Here is a 20,876-nt window from a genome sequence, read left to right as displayed (position 1 = left end):
AACTGTACTGACATTTTAGCTTTTACATATTTCCTGTTTTTATCGGATTGTATGTTTAACTAGACTGTGAAATCCATGTGTATCCATTATAATTGTGTGCATATAAAACATAATAGTGACCTAAGGATTCTGTAAACATTATTTCCAGATACAGCAAAGGAAAAATATATTTTTCCATTATATGCATTTATTATGTTGTGGGACAACATTTACAAACCTTACTGTGCAAGTACAGCTGTTACCATGTGTGACGACAGCCCTGAAAACATGGCAAACACCTCCTTTCTCACCCTTTTTAAAGACAAAATAATTTATCTTCCTCTTCGGCTGCAGTTGAAGGCATCAGATTTTTATCAAAACACTATGCAATTCATGAATTTAAAGGTTGCACAAGTGAAAAGCGTGCAGTGTATTCCTCCAGAGTGTAGGCTTACTAAATAAATGATGATCAAACTATATGTGTTAAAGTAATGAAATCAGGCGTATCCATCCATGACCATGGCATAGCTTCAGAGCAACTTTTCACATAACATTTGTTGATTAATGCAATGAGTATGTCCCTATGCAAAGGGAAACATTTTCATATTTACAAATATAACAAAGTAACAAGGGATATTTGCCATAAAACATTCAATTACTGTACAAACTGATTCTCAGTCACAGCATTCTAACAAGAGTAGGACAAAAGCACTTGTGGCATCATAAATTAACAATCATCAATGTCCAACTACATATCATCTGATCTCAATGTTTAATTTGCTCCAATATGTTTAATTAAGGCTATTTACATGCACGCAGGCAACACAATACTCATCTGAAGGTTTATTGCTTACCTTGCTATATATTAAAAATGTTAAAATATTCTCCCATAGCTCGATATTTTCCAACAAATGAGAGAATCAAAGCATGGAGCTTCAAGTGAATTAATGTTTCAGTGTTGAATGAATAAAGTATTTGAATCTACAATCAACAGAAAGTAGAGATGTTTACGTGAAAGGCCTGAGGGCTGTTGACGAGGGAAAAAGCGACCCATCAGTGAGTGAACTATACAATCAGTGAATATACATTCAATTGCAGTGACTACAATAAACTTTCCCACCGTGAAGTAAATGAAAACAATGGCAAAACAAATCTCTAATGGTCATTCCTATTTCAGAAAAATACATTTTTAACTAAATAAGAATCAAAACCCTGAAAGTAATTTAAAAGCATGTTAAATCTGACAATTATAATTTTACACAAGGACTGATTTTAGCTCTAACAGTTAACAGTTATGGACTGGATTCTAACAGACATGGTGGCAACTTAAAATGAATAATGGTGCTATAAAGATGGTCATCTCCCTTAATGAATCCATAGTGGCTTGCATTTTAAGGCTGCATGTAACATTGAAAGATGATTTGTCATCTCAGTGTTTATTTTAAAAAATTATGCATTTAGAGTGATAGTTAAATTTATTTAATTGAGTCTTGTCTCATATCTACTAGAAAAGCTATGGTTTTTGTAACAGCATAAATGGGATTCTAAGACATTTGTAACTGAGTAACATTCTTCTCTGTGGTTCACTTGAAATCATTTAGAAACACTTCAAATGATACTGGAAGTGGTTAATTTCCACTTTTGTACATAGTTGCAATAAGGGACATTCTGTAACAAGCGACAATATTCTAAGTGGTCCTTCTATACTCTGCAACCTCTCTGATCTGTCCTTCTCCCACTCCTATACAGTCTTCAACAGGGAGAATAGAGTTGAACACGGGCCAGGTCTTCACATTGTTTTTCTTTTCTTGTGAGCATCTGTTACTGGATGTCTTCAACATAATTAGCAGGATAGAGGCCCATTTGTCCACCCTTAAGTCGACCTTTGCACCAACCCTGATCATCTTCTTCACCAATCTTGGTAAACTCATCCCCTGGAAGACAAAAAAATATTTCAGAAAGTACTGAAAATATGGATCTGTAATTCTTATAGTGAGAGAATTAAAACACAATTACTATATTTGCAGTCTATCAGTCTTTATGAGGGGGGTTAATTAGACATTATGCTACATCTATTGCTATATATAACTCCTCTTACATACCTGCTTTGAAACTCAGCTCATCCTGCTCCTGTCCATCATAGTCATAGAGGGCTCGAACAGGGACAGATATGACAGGAGAAGATGGCTCATCCTCAAATGGATTCCCATCGCCGTTGGCAGAAAAAGGGTTAACGCCAGTGTCTTCATCTGACCAGTCTGGAGTCTTCTCCACACTGCTAGCACTGGACAAACAGACAAAACAGTTTCTTAGGATGAGGTTATATTTCTTTGTGCACTGCAGTGTCTCTTACACTGACGGGATAATCCAACATGCCTGGCACAAGCAGGAACTAAAGTTTAAAGTTTGAAAAGCAAGACAAAAAAAACATCACAAGTAAAGTACAGTGAAAACACACTACAAGCCCAAAACTAAAATCCACTGGTAACCTTCTGTTTTATCTTAAAAACATTCAGTTCTGTTGAAATGAGAAGAAAACATGCCACTTGTGACATCAGCGCTACAAGACGAGCCTTTTGCCTTGATGTCACTTTGAGAAAAAGAGTGTCAAGTTGAGTGCACACAACATATGAGGTCAGGCATTGCACAAAAGACAACATAACAAAAAACAAAGCAACATGACATCAAGCCAGACAAAATCACTGTTGGAAATTATGATTGAACACGCCATTGCACAGCCAGAAGAGGGAGCCACTTAAACACCAAAGAAAACTTCTTCCTCTCAGACAGAGTAGAACTACAGCAAATGCACACCTACACACATAAATGATTTACAGTCAGACCTGTATGGTGACTTCTGTAGAAAATCTACTGTTAATACTGTGGCTTATCTGCATTGTCCTTTTGACATTAAATAAATATTTGATTGATACCAAACACAAAAAAAAGATTGCAATTTTTGTAGTTATATATACTGTATGCAAACTTCATTTGAATGATAATGTCCATTCATTCAGATGATAATTGATATAGATGAAAAATGTATATAATTGTATGTGTAATTATGTAAAATATTCAGATCTGACTGTGGGACAAATATATATTAGGAATTCCATGACACAAAGTTTTGCAAGACATGGCACTGTTAAGAGAGGAGGACAGACACACGCTGGCCTTGTGTGCAGTGCCATTCCAGTGACCATGCAGAGCAACACAAAAACCTGGCACCTAAGAAAGGAGAGAGGAATGAGCAGATTAACTAATATAAAAGACAAAGAATCAGCACGAGGCAAGGCATGAACAGCAACCCATGAAACAGAGGCAGGAAAAAAAAAAAAAAAAGAAAAGGCGGGAAGGCTGCGGTCGGGCAGAGTGTATTGTTTGTAGATTGTTCTCCATTTCACCAACGTTTTTATTTCCTCTTTATTGACACTGATGTGGTTGACTGTGGTCTGCTGCTCCACGGACATCTCCTCCTCCTCCACCTCCTCCTCCTCATCTTCATCATCTTCAAAGGGGTTTGAACCCACCGGTGCTGTTTTAGTAGGCACAGTCAGGCTGACGACATGAGACACAGTGAGAGATGGGTTGACATATACATACATTTATGTTGGCACACCTGTGGCACATACATGACCTGCGAACAATGTCAAACAACACTAAATGTGCACAACTTCTCAATTTAATATTCTGACCAAGTTAAAAGGGAACATATTCTGAGACAGCACATACACATGAAATTATGACAGAATGTATGACTTTGTTGGAGCAGCTAGAGGACAGCAAAAATGAGTTTGACACAGTGGCAAGATCAACAAAAACAGCAAGCTTTTAACAAGAAAACATTAAGTAATTTTCCTTACAAAACAAGTGGTGACAGGCACAACAAACCCCGCCCCTTGCATGTATTTCACCCATCATAAGTAAATGGGAAGATTTTTAAAAGAATCTTTGAAACTTTGACCTACCTTTTATCTCAAAATGTAATGACATCTATTCTGGGTCACTGGCAATCTATAAACCCAATTTGGTCTGAATTGAACCAATAGTTTTAGTGCTAGAGAGTTAACAAATGAACAAAGAAACAAAAAAACCAAACCAAAAACAATACCCCTTGCCTCCCCTTTGGGGGGGGGCGGGGTAATAACAAAGACTGCACCTTATAATTAATACAACACTACTACAATTACTATGAACTCCTTTTGAAGAAGTCACATGAGGGCAATTGTACATCCCGCAATTGTCACTTACTGCACAGACTAGGACTAGCCCTCCACCTGTATCAGAGGAAACATCAGGTTTCTACTGCCTGTTTTCATACTTATTGGACTGTGAGCACCAGTAGCTATCAGTCAGTCCTTGAGAGTGTGAAGTGGAGAAATGTGAATGCCTTTGTTTGCATAGTCATGCCATTCTCTCCAAGTTAAGCCTGAGGAGTTATTACATCAAACACTGCTCTAGTGGGTCTGCCACAATGTAACTTTGGATAGCAAAACACAACAAACAGACTCAAAAGCGTAACTAACAACCTGGTATTAAAAATGCATACAACTTTGTTGAAATTTGTTCAGGGATTACTAAATCTGTAGCTTGTCTGTGTTTAAATCTTGTTCACTGAAGCTTCAGATAATAAATAGGGGAAATTAAGGGCAAAGATAAGTGGATATAAACAAGGACAAGTCATCAACCTTCACAACAAAGTTTGTTTTTAGCCCTGAGTTCATGCTCTGTTGACTACACAGTGACAGATCTAAAACCAAAATACTTCACACCAACCCTTTCCACTACAATGCAAGCGCACACACACACACACAATCCATAAGTTTCACCCTCAGATCAAGGAAATGTCAGAAAATCTATGTTCTGTAAATGCTGGTGGGGAGTCCATCCTCTGATCGTCTCACAAAAGGTCAGAGGTCAAATGCTTTCCGTGCCTGACATTCCCTTTGTAGACTCCTCTAATGCTCTCATGAGTTCTGCACACACACCACATCTTATCGGTGTCTGTATATGAACAGAGAGCAGGTGTCTGCACATCGAATTAAGATAATGTCATTACAAAGCTGCAAAACAGTTTGAAGAGTTAACCAAAGTGTTTTTCCAAAGATGAAGGTATGGACTATCACAGCTAATCTCACTTAAACTCTTCAACACTTGATTTATTACAGTTTTGCAACTTCTGCAATCAGCTCAACTGCAGCACTTACAGAGAAATCTCAATCAACAACCAAACAAAACCTGAACAAATTCAAGGCACAATAACACACTTTTTTTACTGCAACAATATGGATAAAAAGCTTTTTAATCAGCTGTTTGTTGTCATTTCCATGAATCACTGTTATGTCCTTGGTGCTGTTGCCACAACATTCTATTTCTCTACAGGGGTAATTATTTTATCTTGTATGTTGAGACAGATTACATCATGTTACTAAAAACTGTCATTCAGTAAAGCAGCTACAAACCTTGACAGGTCAAGGACCATTAAAGGTTAAATCTGTCATTCTGCAGCTAAGATCAGTACTCTAAGACCAGACTTCAGCTGGTTTTGGTAAAATACTAAACATGTTGGTAAATGACATACTTCTTTTCTCTGCTATGACTACATTTGAAAATGCCTAGTTGTATTAATGTCCTAAAATGTATATTTAATTAAATGTAATCCAGTTGATTCCATCATTCTATAAATTTTCCAGTACTAATAGTAACACTAAACATGTCTTAAAATGTGAGAGCCATGTTTTTCCACATTACTTCTGGCATTGTTTCAAATATGCACCAACAGACTCTGGTCTCCTGGGAATGACTGCTTTCCCAACCATCTGTAACACAGTGTTTACTGTTGCTACGGATACAACCATACAACTAAACGTCACTCCCGGAGCTTCCCTTATGCAACATTTTACAAGCATTCCTTAAGAGGAAGACACCATATGTGGTTTACCTCAGGTGTGGGCAGTTTGTATTAGGAAACCAGAGAGTGTGTAGATGTGTGTGTGCATTAGGAACATACGCTCAGTTTTCTGTGTGCATCAGTAAGAGACAGATAGAGTGAGTCAGAAAGTGATCATATATCTACCTGCTGCTGGTCTTGACAGTCTGAACCGGCTGATCGGACCCAGTTTGACTGATGCCCGTCAGTGTAACGCCCTCAGACGGCTTCTTCTTTTCTCGCCTGCTGAGTGTCCGGTTCAGGTCTATGGACCAGTCCTGGTGGACAAACAACAAGTCAAACTGAGCTTTCACATATTTGTGTGTCAGACAAAACATGCCTTTACAGCCAACAGTGGAAGAGCACATCAGAGCCATGTGCACAGCAATATACACACACACACACTTCAAAATAAAATAAATAAGTATATATATCAGTGAAACATTTCTTAACTCCTGAGATTTAATTTTGTAAATGCATGCGTGTATATACAACAAACCGAGAGACTATTTACAGTATCCATCACCTTTAAAGAAAAGGCACCAAGGAATCTCCCCTTCACCACATGATAAACATGGAGAGAGGGGCAAAAAAGAAATCATCCAATCATAACACTGACATAGAAGAAACCATTTTTGGATATGGATGTTAATCTAAAAAAACAAAACAACAACCTTTAAAATAGTTTCATTTTATTCTGTTCATTTAAGTGAATTTGTTTTTAAAGGTGTATTGCTAGCAGGTATCTTTGATAAATTTTTCTGCCACATGTTTTCACAAACAACACCCAGACAGTTGCCCTCATGCCCCTCCTGTCTTTACATTATTGAGTATTTGTTTGACCCCTCTGATTTTTAAGGCTTGTTAATCTTTAAAACATTAAAAGGTCTTCTGCTTAGGCTGACGACCTCTAAAATTGTTGGACGCTGTCAGCTGTAGTGGCATTGTGTGATTTACTGCAGGGTTCACATGGTCAGAATTAACACCGCGCCAGGGGCAACTGAAAGGCCAGAGTTCAAGAGAGTTCAGACAACAGTAAAGAGTGTTACTAGTGGTAGGGGAAAAATACGTCAACATCTTACAGTTCCTATATACAGGGAGCAGAAGTGTAGCTCTCCATGAGTAGACTACAGTGGAAATGTGGGGTGCCGAGGAAAACCACATAGTGCACTCATACAACGTGCATGTCGGCTTCATTATTAGATCAAACAACCACTCCAATCACGCACAGGAATGGAAGCAGTTAAGGACTGAGAGTGATGTTAGTGGGGAAAAAAGAACCTCCCCCCATGGCTGCTGTGACAGAACAGCCCTCCCATGCAAAACTCACTACTATGGACCATCTTTTAAAGGAGCGGGGATGGGACCAGTCCAAATTCTGTCAAACATGGAAAGGGAAGCAGGTGTGGAACAAAGGTTAATGTGGGCAATACAGTCTAATCCGAAATATCTAAGATATGTTCATGCTGTGAGCTGAAAATACAGAATTGTTAGTTTGTGAATGTAGCTGTTACTTACATCAGGGATTGCTATACTTTAACAAAAACCTACATGAACAAAACAGCAGCTTGCAGATATATATGCTGTGTTGTCTGACTTTCTGTTAATATTTAATTCAAGTTTTCAGTCGATATTTATGCTATATTTTGCTTTTTGTGGATGTTCTTACAGAATATATTTGATGGAACAAGAACATTCTAATAACAAAAAATATCTCACATCCTTCCCAGTCTTACAGTTGTGTGTTGCGAATTCTGCCATTGAGTCCTATCTTAACCCACTACCTGCAGGTACATCACATAAATGCTGGTTTTAACTCATTATTATTTACCTAAAAAAGAAACTATAAAAAATATAATAAAAATGTCCTTTCAGAGTCTCTGTATAAACAAAGAAATTAAAAAAGTGAAAGTATTAGGGCCTTTTTTGAAACTGTGAGAACAAACCAAATGAATTTCCTCCATTATTCTCATATAAAATTGTAGAATTTTTTTTCAGCTGTTATATTCTTTTATTAGTGCTGCTGTTATGTCTGGTACCTCAAACTGGGGCCAGTTCATTGGCATGCCAGGGCCATGATTGGACCGGAACCATTTCAGATCCTCTTCAGCGTCAGTGCCTGAAATTGTGTCTTCCAACGTGTGGTAGACCGTCTGAAACCTGTAGAAATTACAAAAGAGTCACCTGAAATATGTGTGAAAGAAGTTTCTCACAATGATATTTATGATCTATAACATTTTTTTTTTCACCCTCTTTGGCCAAAAGAAGAGGAAATGGCATTTTCTGACCTGTGATTGGTTGAGAGATCCAGGTGCTGTTTGACCTCCAGCAGCAGCTCTCTGAAAAATCGGATACGTTTGTCTTCAAACTGTTGCCACTGCTCAAATACCTGCTCCATGTTCTCCATATACTGAGGTGTCAACTTGTCGAGCTCTTCGAGGGATTTCTCATAGCGTTCCTTAGTCTACGACAAAATATACCAGGAATTTCTTCATAAATGATCAGGGTACCAAAGAAAAAAAAACCATTACTGATGGGGAGAAATATTATGCATGACCATTGGGTTAATCACATGAAACTCAGAGGCATATATTTGTCCTCCAAATATCATACCTTCTGCGCCTCCTGTTGACACTTCTCCACCTTCTCCTGGAGCTTCTTCTGGGCCTCTGGGTTGTTGTTGCTCTCTAGTTTGCTGTTGGTCTCTCTGCTGGCTGCCAACTTCTCTTCTTTGCAGGCTGAGTGGTAGGACTTCTTCATGGTCTCCACCTACAGGTTAAACCATAACATCCTTAATCATCACAAAAAATAAATTCAATGATCAAATATCATCTGCCTCACTAAGAAAAATAAATAACCAGCTAACAAATGTGTAATTGTAATATATAAATTCTCAATATGACAGCCGAGGAATTAAAGAACACACATCAGCTGAGGCTGACCTTACATTGTGCCGTCTACTCATTAAATATGTTAAACTGCTCTTTTATATATCTCAGGGTTCCTAAAGATTTCTACAAGTTAAATACAAGACCTTTTTAAGGCCACTTAGAACAGAATTTAATGTCCATTTCATGGCCATACTGGCAAAAATTCCTGACTCCTAAAATTTTGGAAAATGTCTTTATTTACTCCAATGCCTTGATTCCCACTGTTCTGAGTCATTTTTCACTGGTGGCAAAGTTAGCGATAACTGGTTCCTAATTTCAATATAAATTGTCGAGTTAGAGCGGGTGAACCTGAGTTGACTAATGTTACTTTATTTGCAGCTAGGACATTTAACAGACACATTTAAAAACAATACAGCCAACAAGTTTAAAACCTACCATATTAAATTTAATATCTTTTAAAGACATTTTTAAGGTGTTACATGCAGATTTGTCAAGACATTAAGACTTTTTAAGACCCCGCGGGAACCCTGATAGCTATATAATCATTATAAAGACAGTAAAGTAAACTTTATTTTGGCCTATTGACTTTACAGTGTGTGGATATGTCATGTCAGGTTTCCAAAGGAAAATTTAAGAATAATAGTGAAAGACCTTGAAATGATATAGATTCAAGAAGAAAATAAGTCAAAGTACGTATTTTGATCCATGAAAATAACTTCCAAAGCCATCAACTGTCTATGCATATCCATCTTTTCCCAAAATGTGCACACATAAGACTCTACCTTTGTACAGAGATTGATGAAACTTTAAGACTCAATGTAAAATCCTGCCTTTATTATATTCAGGGCCTTCACAACAATTTTCTATTTGGAAACACTTGATAATTTCCCTGACCATGTAAATGTTGAATCCAATAAATAAACCGGTTGACAACTAAAGATAGATTTATGACAAGCAGAGAAAACCACCATCTATCACAATGTTGATAAAGTTCAACACATGAGAAATGAGGAAGTAACTCATTCATTGTGGTTTACTTAGGCACTGCCCTGAGTGCTTTGGGCCAAGGCCAATGAAGGCATGTACCTATTGTCTGAATCATGTGGTCATAATTAGGGGCACTAAAGACAGACGGACATCAGCCCATCCTCATCCCTATTTTGACATAACAAGTAGTTGCATGTTTCTCAATTTGTTTGTGTATAAAATAAAATAAACTTGACTAAAGGAGGAGTACAAGTCTGATGAAATAGTACTGTTTTCAGTTTAACATGTCACTGCATGCGTCTCTGTGTATGTTGACATCCTGCTCATGTCATCCATGACAGCTACTCATTTTGTAGAGTAGTTAATTAGCCTCATTTCCACTCAGTCCTCTACTGCTTGTCCCTCTCCGTCTAGTCAATCAATAAATCACTGTGGTAAATACACTGTATTGTTCTGTCCCTACTCAGTGATGAGGGCAGGATGTTACCACCCCACAGTGATGTAACACACAGGAAGTGAGGACAAGAAACCAAGAGGGTACAAAACATTAAGAGGCTTTGAACCATCAAAAATGTGCACGTGCGGTCTGTATAGAATAACAAAAGGAATGTGCGAGCTGTCAAGTAAACAGACTGTTAAAAATGACAGTGTTGGCAGGAAATAAAGTGACCCGGTTTTGAACCAGAAGTTGCTCCAAGCCAGAACAGTTTTGTTTCTTTTCAGGATAACTGGCTGTCATTTTGACACACTGAATGATATTTCACAAATGTTTCTCAATCAAGAGCAACACTAAGCGATAACATTTGTACTTCAGATCTGTTGCTGTTTCACTAAGCAGGTAGTCATGGAGAGAAAACACAACAAGGCTGAGTCAGTTCCATGTAATCATGTGAACTGAAGGCTAAAATTAATAGACATGGCTGTGACCTGGAGAAAGAACATGAGTTGCTTGTTGTTTACCTCTTTATTAAGTTAAAATATGGGACATAGAAATTATTTTAACCATGACACCATATTATAACTCGATATTATTTTATTACCTTGTCAAATCTTGAGTAGCATGAAAGCCTACCTCTTTAAGTTTCTTTGCCCAAGGTTTCTGAGCCTTGCGGAAGCCATCATCAGCCTCCTTAGTCTCTTTGAATCCGCCGATCATCTGTTTATGGTAGGCGTCTCTCTGCCAGTTCTTCAACTTCTCGTAGTCTTCTCCCATCAGTGCTGCTTTCACTTCCATGTGGAGTTCACTGACCTTCTCTGCCTCTGTGCATAGAGCAGACCATGCCCGCTCCAACGTACCGTACTGAGGGCCTGAGGTGAGAGTTATTCATCACTTAGCGAATATTAAAGTCATACTTTCAGGGATTTACATTATTAATGATTTACAGAGTATGTTCAGTATGCTGTGGTAGCTGAAATGCAAGGTCCCATGTGTAAAATACAACTAAGAGATGCTTATAGATGTTGATGTTCTAATGAAGTAATGGCCCTCAAACAGAAAGAAAAACTTTTCCTGATAGTTTTATTTGTTTCAAAAATTTGACGTCTTTGTGTTAGTACTGGTTTCTGGAATGGACTAACACTCTTACCACGTTAAGAAAAAACATCTTGGGAACATGAATTTTATGCTGAGGAACACACAGAAGCATGGCTATGATCTACCTAATCAAGTGTGGATTGTTTTTGTTTAGAGTCATTATACAAAACTGGATTATCAGATTTATAGGCTAAAGAATACATGTTGCGGAGCTTCAGATACTGATGCATCTGGAGAGTCTGACTACACTCCTGTCAGTGCGCTTCTCTAATTAGGTCTTGAACTCTTCAGGCTATTTGTGAGGCTGCCAACTCCTCCTATGTATCCTTCAGCTGTCACCATGGAGCACATGGCTTTTTGCCATTGCTGTTGTTCTGATTTTCTTTTAATACCAGCAGCAATGCGTAGGAAAATTATGTTTAGTTTCAATAAGTCTATTCAACCTAAATGTCAACTTCACTACTGCTGCAGGTGTTCTTATTCTTATAGCCAGTTTTGGGTCATGTAACATTTTAACATTTCACAATTTTGTCAACTGCTAATAAGTCGTGACTCTATGAAAATGTGGCTACGTGCATATACCGTACAAACCTTTTTCTATGAGTTGCCGCCACCGCTTGCCCCATTCTGTGAGCTGCTGTGCATAGGCCTTTTCAATGCGTGCTCTTTCATGAAGACAGTTCATGAGATCGTTACAGAGTCGGTTGCCATCATCTACCCGCTTCACTGTACGCTTATAATTTCCAACCTAGCAACAGGGACACACATGGAAAAGGCAGATGGAAAGAAAAAGACACAGTGACAGCATTAGTCTGGACTACACTAGTTTTCCTTAAAGGTATAAGAGTTGACTTTTTAGTCAGCACTACAGAAGAAATGCAATTTGTGATTAAAGGTAATGGAAAGATAATGAATTTATGTCATCTCACCTCCCAGAAACTATCACTGGAGACATCGATCATGGAGTCATCGTAGGAGCCTGACATCACTGCTGCCCTAATTTACACTCAAGTGTGTAGGGCCTAGAAACAGAGAAAAAGCCAAGTAACACATTAACACAACAGAGTGGAAATACCACACACACTCCATTAAATACAAAACAGGAAACTGCACATTTAATCATCTATTAATACTCTTTCAGTAGGATTTTAACAAGATATTTGAAGACTTGACTTTTATTAAGTTGCCCACAAACACTGAGATAAACTGATGTGTGAGAAAATATCAAACATACATAGCAAAGAGCACATCCTTTATCCAGTGTCACACACATGCGACCTTAGTCTGTGAACTGTGAAACCAAAAGCTGGAGGTGACACTAAGCCAACTTTACAATTCTGTCACAACAACATTCCTCAGAAACTACTTCTCAGTATCAGCTTCAGATAAGACTTTGAATAATGTGACGGAGGAGTAAAAGTGTGTGATCTGGTTTGATAATCTAAGCAGCAGGTGGGTGTTTTCACCCACTTCTATAACCCAACACAGCCCACAACACAAGATAAAGTGAAACCACAGTGGCTACTGGTGTACAGAGGCTCAGTTTCTGTGCGAGTTAGAATGAAAAAGAAACTATCAAGAGACACACAGCGGGCAGCTTCCGTTTCCTTCAGGCTGGTACGACAGACAGGCCTCTGTGATCCCCCTCTCCCCCCTCTTCTCTCCTCCTGTCCATCATTTCAGACTCAACAGCCCCTTAAACAGTCTCTCTTTATTCATCCCCTCATTCCTCGCCTCCATCCCCTTCCTCCCTCTCCATCAGCCTCTCATCTTGTCTCTGTAAAGCGTGACTGGTCTGTTCAGCTCTAGTGTCTTGTAACCAAATATATGCAGACTGTGTCTACATCCAGCTGAGGTAGTCTGCAGTTGACACCTGAAATCAAAATGCAAATCCATCTCAAGTGACCGCATGAGGTCAGACCTTACTATTCATGTTTAAATGACTCTGTGGGAAAACTTATCTGCTGAGTTTAGAGGAAAATGGTTGATCGATCACTAACACACAAAAATATAGGCCTATTACTGAAAAGAACTGTCCATGTGTAGTACAAATAGACTGGTCTACAATCCCAATCCAATAACAAATATTTTAGATGGTATGGAGACTGCAAATTAAAAAAGAAAGCAGTGACATTAAAATTTACTGCTTACTTTCTTCATTATAGACAATACACATTCTTTGCTGACATTTAGACCAGCAACACATTCTACATTCAAGTTGTGTAAAGATTTTATCACTTTGTAATTTTGCCATTTATTTTCACAACAAATAAATGTTTAGGGATAGCAGACACCAAGAGATGAAGCATTTCAGGTGAAACTGTATCCCATTGTCCCTACAAACAAGGTATGCAATAGTACAGAGTCTTAGTTGTCTGTTTTTGTGTTTCAGGAAGTACAACACATTCTCTGCTGGGGATGAGTTCAAAGACTGAAATAATCTGATAGTAAAATTATTAGATGATATCATCCCTGCCCAATTTCTAAAAAATGTAATTCTGTTAAGTACGTCTGAAAATAACCATCTTTTACTCGATTATAAACTCTTTAACTACTGAACTGAAAACCAGTCAAATCAAAGTTAAAAATAACAAAATAAACAGGCCTAGATAACTGAACATCTAGGCTAACTATTTCATTTAAAAACCTAGCCTGTGTCATCAAACGTTATCCAATCACAGGTCTTATCAGAGAGGAGGGACATAAAAACAGTTCATACATCTACTTCACAGGCGTATAACTTGTAACATGGTATCTCCCACACTTGAGATATTTTGGCTTCACTTATTTAGCAATTCTGGCATTTACTGGAGCTTCAAGCAAAGACTATAAAGTAAGAGCAAACAAGACCATAAAAGTCTGTATCGGTCTTTTATGTACTTGAATCGTCTGACTGTTATTTAATTAGCCTATCTATAAAGTCTGATGGAATTCCCATCTCTAATATCTTTGAAGATGTCTGATCTGATCACACCAGATGTATTTCAGTGCCAGCTGTGAACAGGGCCTCTTTCAGTGGGTGAGACAGAGTGAGGATAAGAGCTGCTGCTCAGTCTGTTTGTATGTGTGTTGGTCAATGGTCAGTGGCCCATACCCTCCAGGCCGGACTGGTACAGAGGGCAGTATTGTGGTCATCACAGACCGCGGGGGCACATGAACAATCCTCCCTTTACTGTGTTTGTGGTTTACAATCAGGTCAGTCAAACAGCCACACACTGAACTATATACACACAAACAGATGTTGTCTGTCGCTTATTTCTACAGAGCACTAGATGACTTTATTTGTAAAAACGAACTTCCAAACACAATATTTTGATTCAGCAGCTTCATATTTTTAATGTTACCTATACAGGGCATGAAAATATATCCAGAAAATTTTAATTAATTAAATAAATAAATAAATAAATAAATAAGAACCTCCGTGTCCACTCAAGGGAATGATAACAAATAATTAGACACGCTGTTTTTTAAAAAAGTGATGATAGAAATACCTGAGAAGTGAGCTCTCTTGCTTCCTTCTCATTTCTGTTGAGATTTGCAGAATAAAATTGGCAGTTAGCCTACTATTTGTATTTGTTGTTATTTTACAACTTCAAATAAAGCAATTAAAAACTAACTGTGTACGTTTTGATTTCTAAACACTCTTCCTTACTTGGCAGGCAAAAAAAACATTGATATTGAACTTAAATATTGATAAAAAAAAATAAAAAATTCCAACTTCTATATAGTGTGTAAAATTAAGCAAGAGCAACATTTGGGATGTGTCTTAATTGACAATGTAAACAAATCAACCAAAAAGACAAACAAAAGTTTTAATCTTGTGGTAGATATGATGTAAAATTACACTGTGACGATGATTATTATTATTACTATTATTAATCACAGATGTGTGTTATTGTTCATTATCGCTTCATGATATATTATTTTATTACATTTACAACATATTTCTTTCTCATCAACAATGAGGCCAAGTTTTACTTCTGTCTTATACAAAGACTTCAAGTAGCTTTTGCCATTTGATCAATTAATTTTAGTCTAGTGATTTTCCAAGGACTAGGTGCACAGTAAGGCAGTAAATAATTATCTTTAGGCTTCAGACAGTTAGTCCCAATACAAATGTGTAACTCTAGGCCAGGCACGCAGGACATATACTGAATGCTTACAGTGCAAAAGTCTGATGGTTTCTGTTGGATTAAATCCACATAAGCATGATGAACATTTATGTACTGACGGTCTAATTCCCTCAGAGACAAACTCACTTAGAGGTGAGTATGGAAGCTAAAAAGCTGAATGCTCATTATGTGACTAAATAAATCACATATCATCCTGACCAGTGTTTCCTCTGGTCTGAGTTGCTTTTGGCTACCACCTGTCCATATTTTTCACTCGCTGATAATAACTGCTGCAGCACAAGGAAGGGACATATGGACAAGCCACAAATATCAATTCTAAACATGGCAAGTCTTAAGAAATCGAATGCTGCTCAACAGAATTTTCACTGACAGCATTAGTGTGACCAAATTAAACATGTAAAATGAGGGTAATGGAAATACACGTTCTTCTCTGGTGCATATCAAATGTAAAAGTCAATATTAAAAAAAATTATCATAAAGGCCCTGATTGTTTCTCATCTCCTGAGAAAATAGTAGTCTAGATGGGTGCATCACCAAGCTCCACATTAAGCGCAGCTGAATAGAATATGTCCTCTCATTGACAAAGATCTTAAACCTAATATTTTAATTAGACACAAATGTGGTCCAAACAATGTGATGGGAATTCCTTTATCACAAAAGCTCTTTCCCAGGTCTGATGCAATCAACAGCACACAGGAACAAACGTCTACACAGCCTTGGCTCTGTAGGACGCAGGGTCTGTGTTAAACAATTGAACGAAGCTTGACCCAGAACTGTAAACAATGCTGTTGACTAAGCTGAGGTCTGAAGTCCACACACAATCTGTCACCCTACAGGGGAATGCTGGAAAATTCAACAGTGTACACTGCTATGCACAGGCCAAAAATTGAACTGAATGAGAGAAAATGTAGAAATAGTGTTATTGTGAAAAAGAGACAAATCAAGACTTAATGAAGCTGCAAAAACACTTTATTTATGCGTCAAGTAGGTTTAAATGGGCTTCTTAGACCACAAGCTTAGTGATTATGTAATCAAACTCAACACTGATATGCACTATAGTCTGATAAGTCCATGTCCTGAACATGCTGGAATTCAGTTGCTAACTACAGCATCAAGACGCAATGGACACATTCCTTAGTTTTCCATAGAAAAACTTAACTTTGAACTTTGATGTGTTAATCAAGTTCCCATGCTATCATACACACAAGCAATACACACACACACACGTGCACACACACACACACACACACACACACACAAACTCTGAGTTGAATATGTTTGTTTCATATTTGAGGAAAAAACACAACATATGGTGGTGTAGATGTCAATCATAGATAATGGAAGCAAGTGGAGCATTTTTTTAAAAAAAATCTAATTGTACAAAAAGTACTTATAATAGTAGAGAATGTTCCTCAGAATATTTCATCAGTTACGTCCCATTTCAGCCCATGTTTGTATTTCTCAGAGCAGAAAACAACAGGATACACAGGCCCCACAAATGAGCACATACACAGCTGACAGGCACATGCATGCCTATCCTGAAGCTGTGTGTGTTTATGTTAGTGTCTGAAAAATATAATCAGTGTGCCAGCAAACAAGTGATTTTTGAAGTCTGTGTGGTCTGTGACAAAGTACCACTCAGGTTGTTCTTAGCACATGAGACCTGAAGGAAGTGGCAGCTGCTTTAGCAAATCAGAAAGGGTGTTTCAGAACATCTGCTTATCAGCAGTATGTAGTAACAACATCACCACATGAATGTAATGGAAAATTCAACGTGTCATTCTGTTTATAGCTGACAGAATTGCCACTTACCACTCTTGATGGAGAGGGGAAATGTGTGCACATTAAGTGGAGTTATGCTGAAGGTTAGTATCAAAATTTCTAATCACTGAATACTAATACCTCATCATGTTGTCTACTTGAATGACAGTATAGGCAAAAAACCCACACAGCCAAGATGTTTTATCTTAAGTTGAACATATGACATACTTCCTTGGGACTTATTTTAAGCTGCCAGCTGTTGTTAAAGTCACAGCTGTCTTTGAAGTAAAAAAAAAAAAAAAAAAAAAAACATCATCATGTAGCTAACTTCTTCCCCCTGTCGTTTGGAAGTCGTTTTGGAAAAAAGTGTCTGCCAAATGCATAAATGTAAATGTAACTAACTTTATTCATCAGTTAAAAATCCTAACAGTGGAGTTTACAGGAAGAGTATATGGTTACATAACATGCAAGATGAAAAAATACTCAGTGTTCCACTTCAATGATGTCTCAATCGCATGAAATTTGCTTATCTGACTCAGGGTGATTTTTTTCCATAAAGAGGTAGAGGTCTCTTTCCATTTCCTTCTTTTGTTGCATAAAATGCCTGCAATATCTCATAGGCAGGGAGTACAGCTGAGACCTTCAATATTGCAGTTTCACAGCAGGACTAAATCCCGACTGAGCTATGTGAAAAAAATACAATCAATCTTTCTCTTTAATGTGCACACTTATACACAAACCTGAAGGTCAAAAGTTTCCACTCACAATCACAGGTCATAACCTTGATTTTCTTTCCCTGTCAGTCAATCACCTCTGCCCTCCTTCATCACGTGAACTCAACAGCTGCACAGGACTGCTGATCTCACAGGAATACGGCTTTTGGCAAACAGAGCCTTTCAATTACAGACTCCCACCTATCCAGGCTTTTTAGAAATCCCTAGTGGATTTCCAGAGTCTAACACTGTGGTTAAAAAGCTCCTAAGGACCATACAACAAATCCACTGGTCCATCAACACAGGGTCAGCCATAGCCTCAACACAACTGACCAATAAATCTGCTCCAAAAACATTTGCTCCACAGTTAAGGTTAAACAATGGCATTTGTTCCACACGTTCAGGTATTTTCCACTGGGCATGCCAGCAGCAGGGAGAGAAACATAATGGAGGGAAATTCTGTATTACATGACAGGGAAGGGAGACCCTGACATCACTAACGCCCAACTTATGCACAACTTCCTGTGGAACCTCTTGTCTTGCACAAAGACTTTTAAGCAGCAGACTTTTCAGGAAAGTGTCATATATAGGATTCATGGGCTTACCCTGTGACCCTCATGTGCACAGGAGACTCACCTTTTGACTTGTGCATTTGAAAATTTCTGGAGCTTCTTTACCATATTTACAATGACTAAATGTTCATGAAATTAAACCCTATGTTATTTCTTCCATTACTGGTTCATCTTTTAGCTGCTTTCTTCTCCTTTATCTGATTAGTTAATAACTTGTCAGTACAGTAGCTACTAAAAAGATAAATAACTCATATAAACTCTTCATTGCTGTAGCTTAGATATTCAGCCTTCTTTATCACAATGTAAATATTGATTTGTATGAAGTTGAATTATTTCCTTTATACTACATGATAAAAGTTTCAGCCATCATAACAGCACAATGAAAGCCTAATGGAGCCATTTTGAATTTCAGATCTGTGATGAACTTACTTGTGTCAGTTTTAAAGTGTTTGATCTGTTCGAGTTCTTTGTCTTACTTACAGTTTCACATGTGATGAAACTATGTGACTCTTTTTTGACAAGCAATGGCTCATATAACTTTAATTAGCACACAATAGTGCAGTAAAGATTCCTCCAAATGGAGAGCAGTGTCTTCAACCTAAATTGGAATATCCACTCTAAGTTTAGCTCGGTTCTGTGGCAGTGCAAACACTTCACATGGCCCCCAGGAAAAAAGGAACCGGAGCTTTCACTACTGCTTTACCCTGACAACACTACTCACAGAAACACATTCAAACCACACAAAATCAAGCCTCTATTGCCACTGAGCATGTCTGAATGTTGCAGCTGCATGACCGATGACTGGTAACTTCCACTGATTCATGATAATATTATGGGCCATCGGCTGTTTGTCATCCTCAGAAGACAGAGCAGGGTCCCTGCCACGCATGATTAATACTCGCGTGTAGTGTCACCAATAGCTTAATGGTACTAAAACACCTAACATTTCTCAACAACAACGACTTACAGCAGCAAGGCTGAATTTGGCATCTGACTAGCACTGCGCAATTTACACTGACACAATACACTGACTGGACACAGGGCATGAACAGCTCTACATCCAAACAGGCAGCAAAATGAGACATATCTCACTAAAGCAATGACATATCGTGTTTTTAACACACGACAGAGACAGGAGGTTATCTTTACCAGCGACCCTGCCCCGCCCTTTATCACACCAAGGAATGAAACACTACCCTCCCTGTAAGAAAAATAACGAATTAAATCTCCTGAGTAAATGAACATGACTGACAACAGGTTTGATAATGGGACTGAAAATAACTGCAGTGACATTTAGCAAACTATGACTTCACCGTAAGAAGTCTTTGGAATTTTAAACCCTTCAAGTAGCAGTGAATGTAGCTGTTTGAAGCAGCATCAATATCCAAGTTAGAGTTAAGAATGAACTATGGTATGACTAACTAAACTTAAAGTTTACATATTATAAGTCATGCCAAAAACCTGAGGTAATTCCACTATTGTAGAATTACGTAATTAAGATCATTTTAAGTGTAGATAACCACCAGTCCCAACCTCCTCCCATCGGGAAGTAACTTCACTTCAACGTTAGCCTCTAGCTCCAATGTTAGCGAATTAGCCACATCCATTACGTTAAAAAGTTTGAAGGTACAATATAAAAGTCTCAGTACGACCTTACCTGTAACAGGTTTATTCCTCTTGAAAGTTAATGTGTATTTTAAGTTTCAAATGGCTTCGTGGTTCCACTTTACAAATCTTTGCCCCGTCTTTCTTTTTCTGCTCAGCAGCGGCACCGACCGACCGACACCACCGTCAGTTACTCACAGTGCTGCATGGCACTTCCGGTTACTCCTTTCAAAATAAGATGAACGGCGAACAAAGGCTGTATTAAGTAATGCACTTCAGCATCCGAAACTAACCACAGTTCTTTTACCAAGACATGTGTAAATATTATTCAGATATTATACGAAGACGGTCTTGACTCGACATTTAATGTTTTAAATTAGAAGTCTACTCAAAGTCATACAGAACAGTAAAAAATAATATTCACTACTTATATAAAAAGTATTAAAGCGACAGAAGTAACAATGCCACTTCACACTGTGACTTCCGTAACAATGTGTCAGACAAATGTCAAAACATTTATTTTGACATTTCTGAGCTATTTAACTTTATTGACTTTACTCACATTGTAGAGAGGTGTGGCTGCCTAATGTCACATCCCCTGAAAACTTCTGGTTACTTCATCCTGGAGCATATTAATAGTATTAATGGTTCCCAGTTTTCCCAGTGTGGGAATCTCCAGGGGTTATGGGAATACGTCAAGGCTTCATCATCAAAATGACAAATAGTTTAGTTGTCTCACGTTGCTTAAAAATGTCAAAATATGATGATTTTA

General features: G+C 37.9%; 1 protein-coding gene across 4 annotated transcripts; it reads right to left on the bottom strand.

Moving 5' to 3' along the window:
* Positions 1-167: 167 nt before the first annotated feature.
* On the bottom strand, positions 168-20,296 carry pacsin2 (protein kinase C and casein kinase substrate in neurons 2). 4 transcript variants are annotated; one of them, XM_030148782.1, is made up of 12 exons: positions 20,157-20,296; positions 12,250-12,342; positions 11,912-12,068; positions 10,859-11,094; positions 8,522-8,677; positions 8,197-8,372; positions 7,948-8,068; positions 7,239-7,286; positions 6,056-6,186; positions 3,388-3,537; positions 2,082-2,263; positions 168-1,913 (listed from the first exon to the last, which is right to left on the bottom strand). In XM_030148782.1, the coding sequence occupies exons 2-12, from the start codon at positions 12,304-12,306 to the stop codon at positions 1,801-1,803; spliced, it is 1,527 nt and encodes a 508-aa protein (XP_030004642.1). In that variant the 5' UTR covers positions 12,307-12,342; positions 20,157-20,296; the 3' UTR covers positions 168-1,800. The 4 variants fall into 4 exon arrangements, with proteins under 4 accessions (XP_030004642.1, XP_030004644.1, XP_030004643.1 ...); XM_030148784.1 differs by lacking the exon at positions 3,388-3,537; XM_030148783.1 differs by lacking the exon at positions 7,239-7,286.
* Positions 20,297-20,876: the final 580 nt, after the last annotated feature.

Source organism: Sphaeramia orbicularis, chromosome 12 (genome assembly GCF_902148855.1).
Source record: "Sphaeramia orbicularis chromosome 12, fSphaOr1.1, whole genome shotgun sequence".
Classification (NCBI taxonomy): Eukaryota; Metazoa; Chordata; class Actinopteri; order Kurtiformes; family Apogonidae; genus Sphaeramia; species Sphaeramia orbicularis.
The sequence above is the reverse complement of the archived record's forward strand: the minus strand, read 5'-3'. Positions and strand labels throughout refer to the sequence as shown.

What these genes read in the sequence shown, in the direction of transcription:
- pacsin2 (XM_030148782.1), bottom strand. Translation starts at nt 12,306, where the DNA reads ATGTCAGGCTCCTACGATGACTCCATGATCGATGTCTCCAGTGATAGT. An exon ending in GGGCAAAGAAACTTAAAGAG is followed by an intron (nt 8,678 to 10,858) that starts GTAGGCTTTCAT and finishes TTTAACCTGTAG; the next exon opens with GTGGAGACCATGAAGAAGTC. An exon ending in GTCAACAGGAGGCGCAGAAG is followed by an intron (nt 8,373 to 8,521) that starts GTATGATATTTG and finishes ATTTTGTCGTAG; the next exon opens with ACTAAGGAACGCTATGAGAA.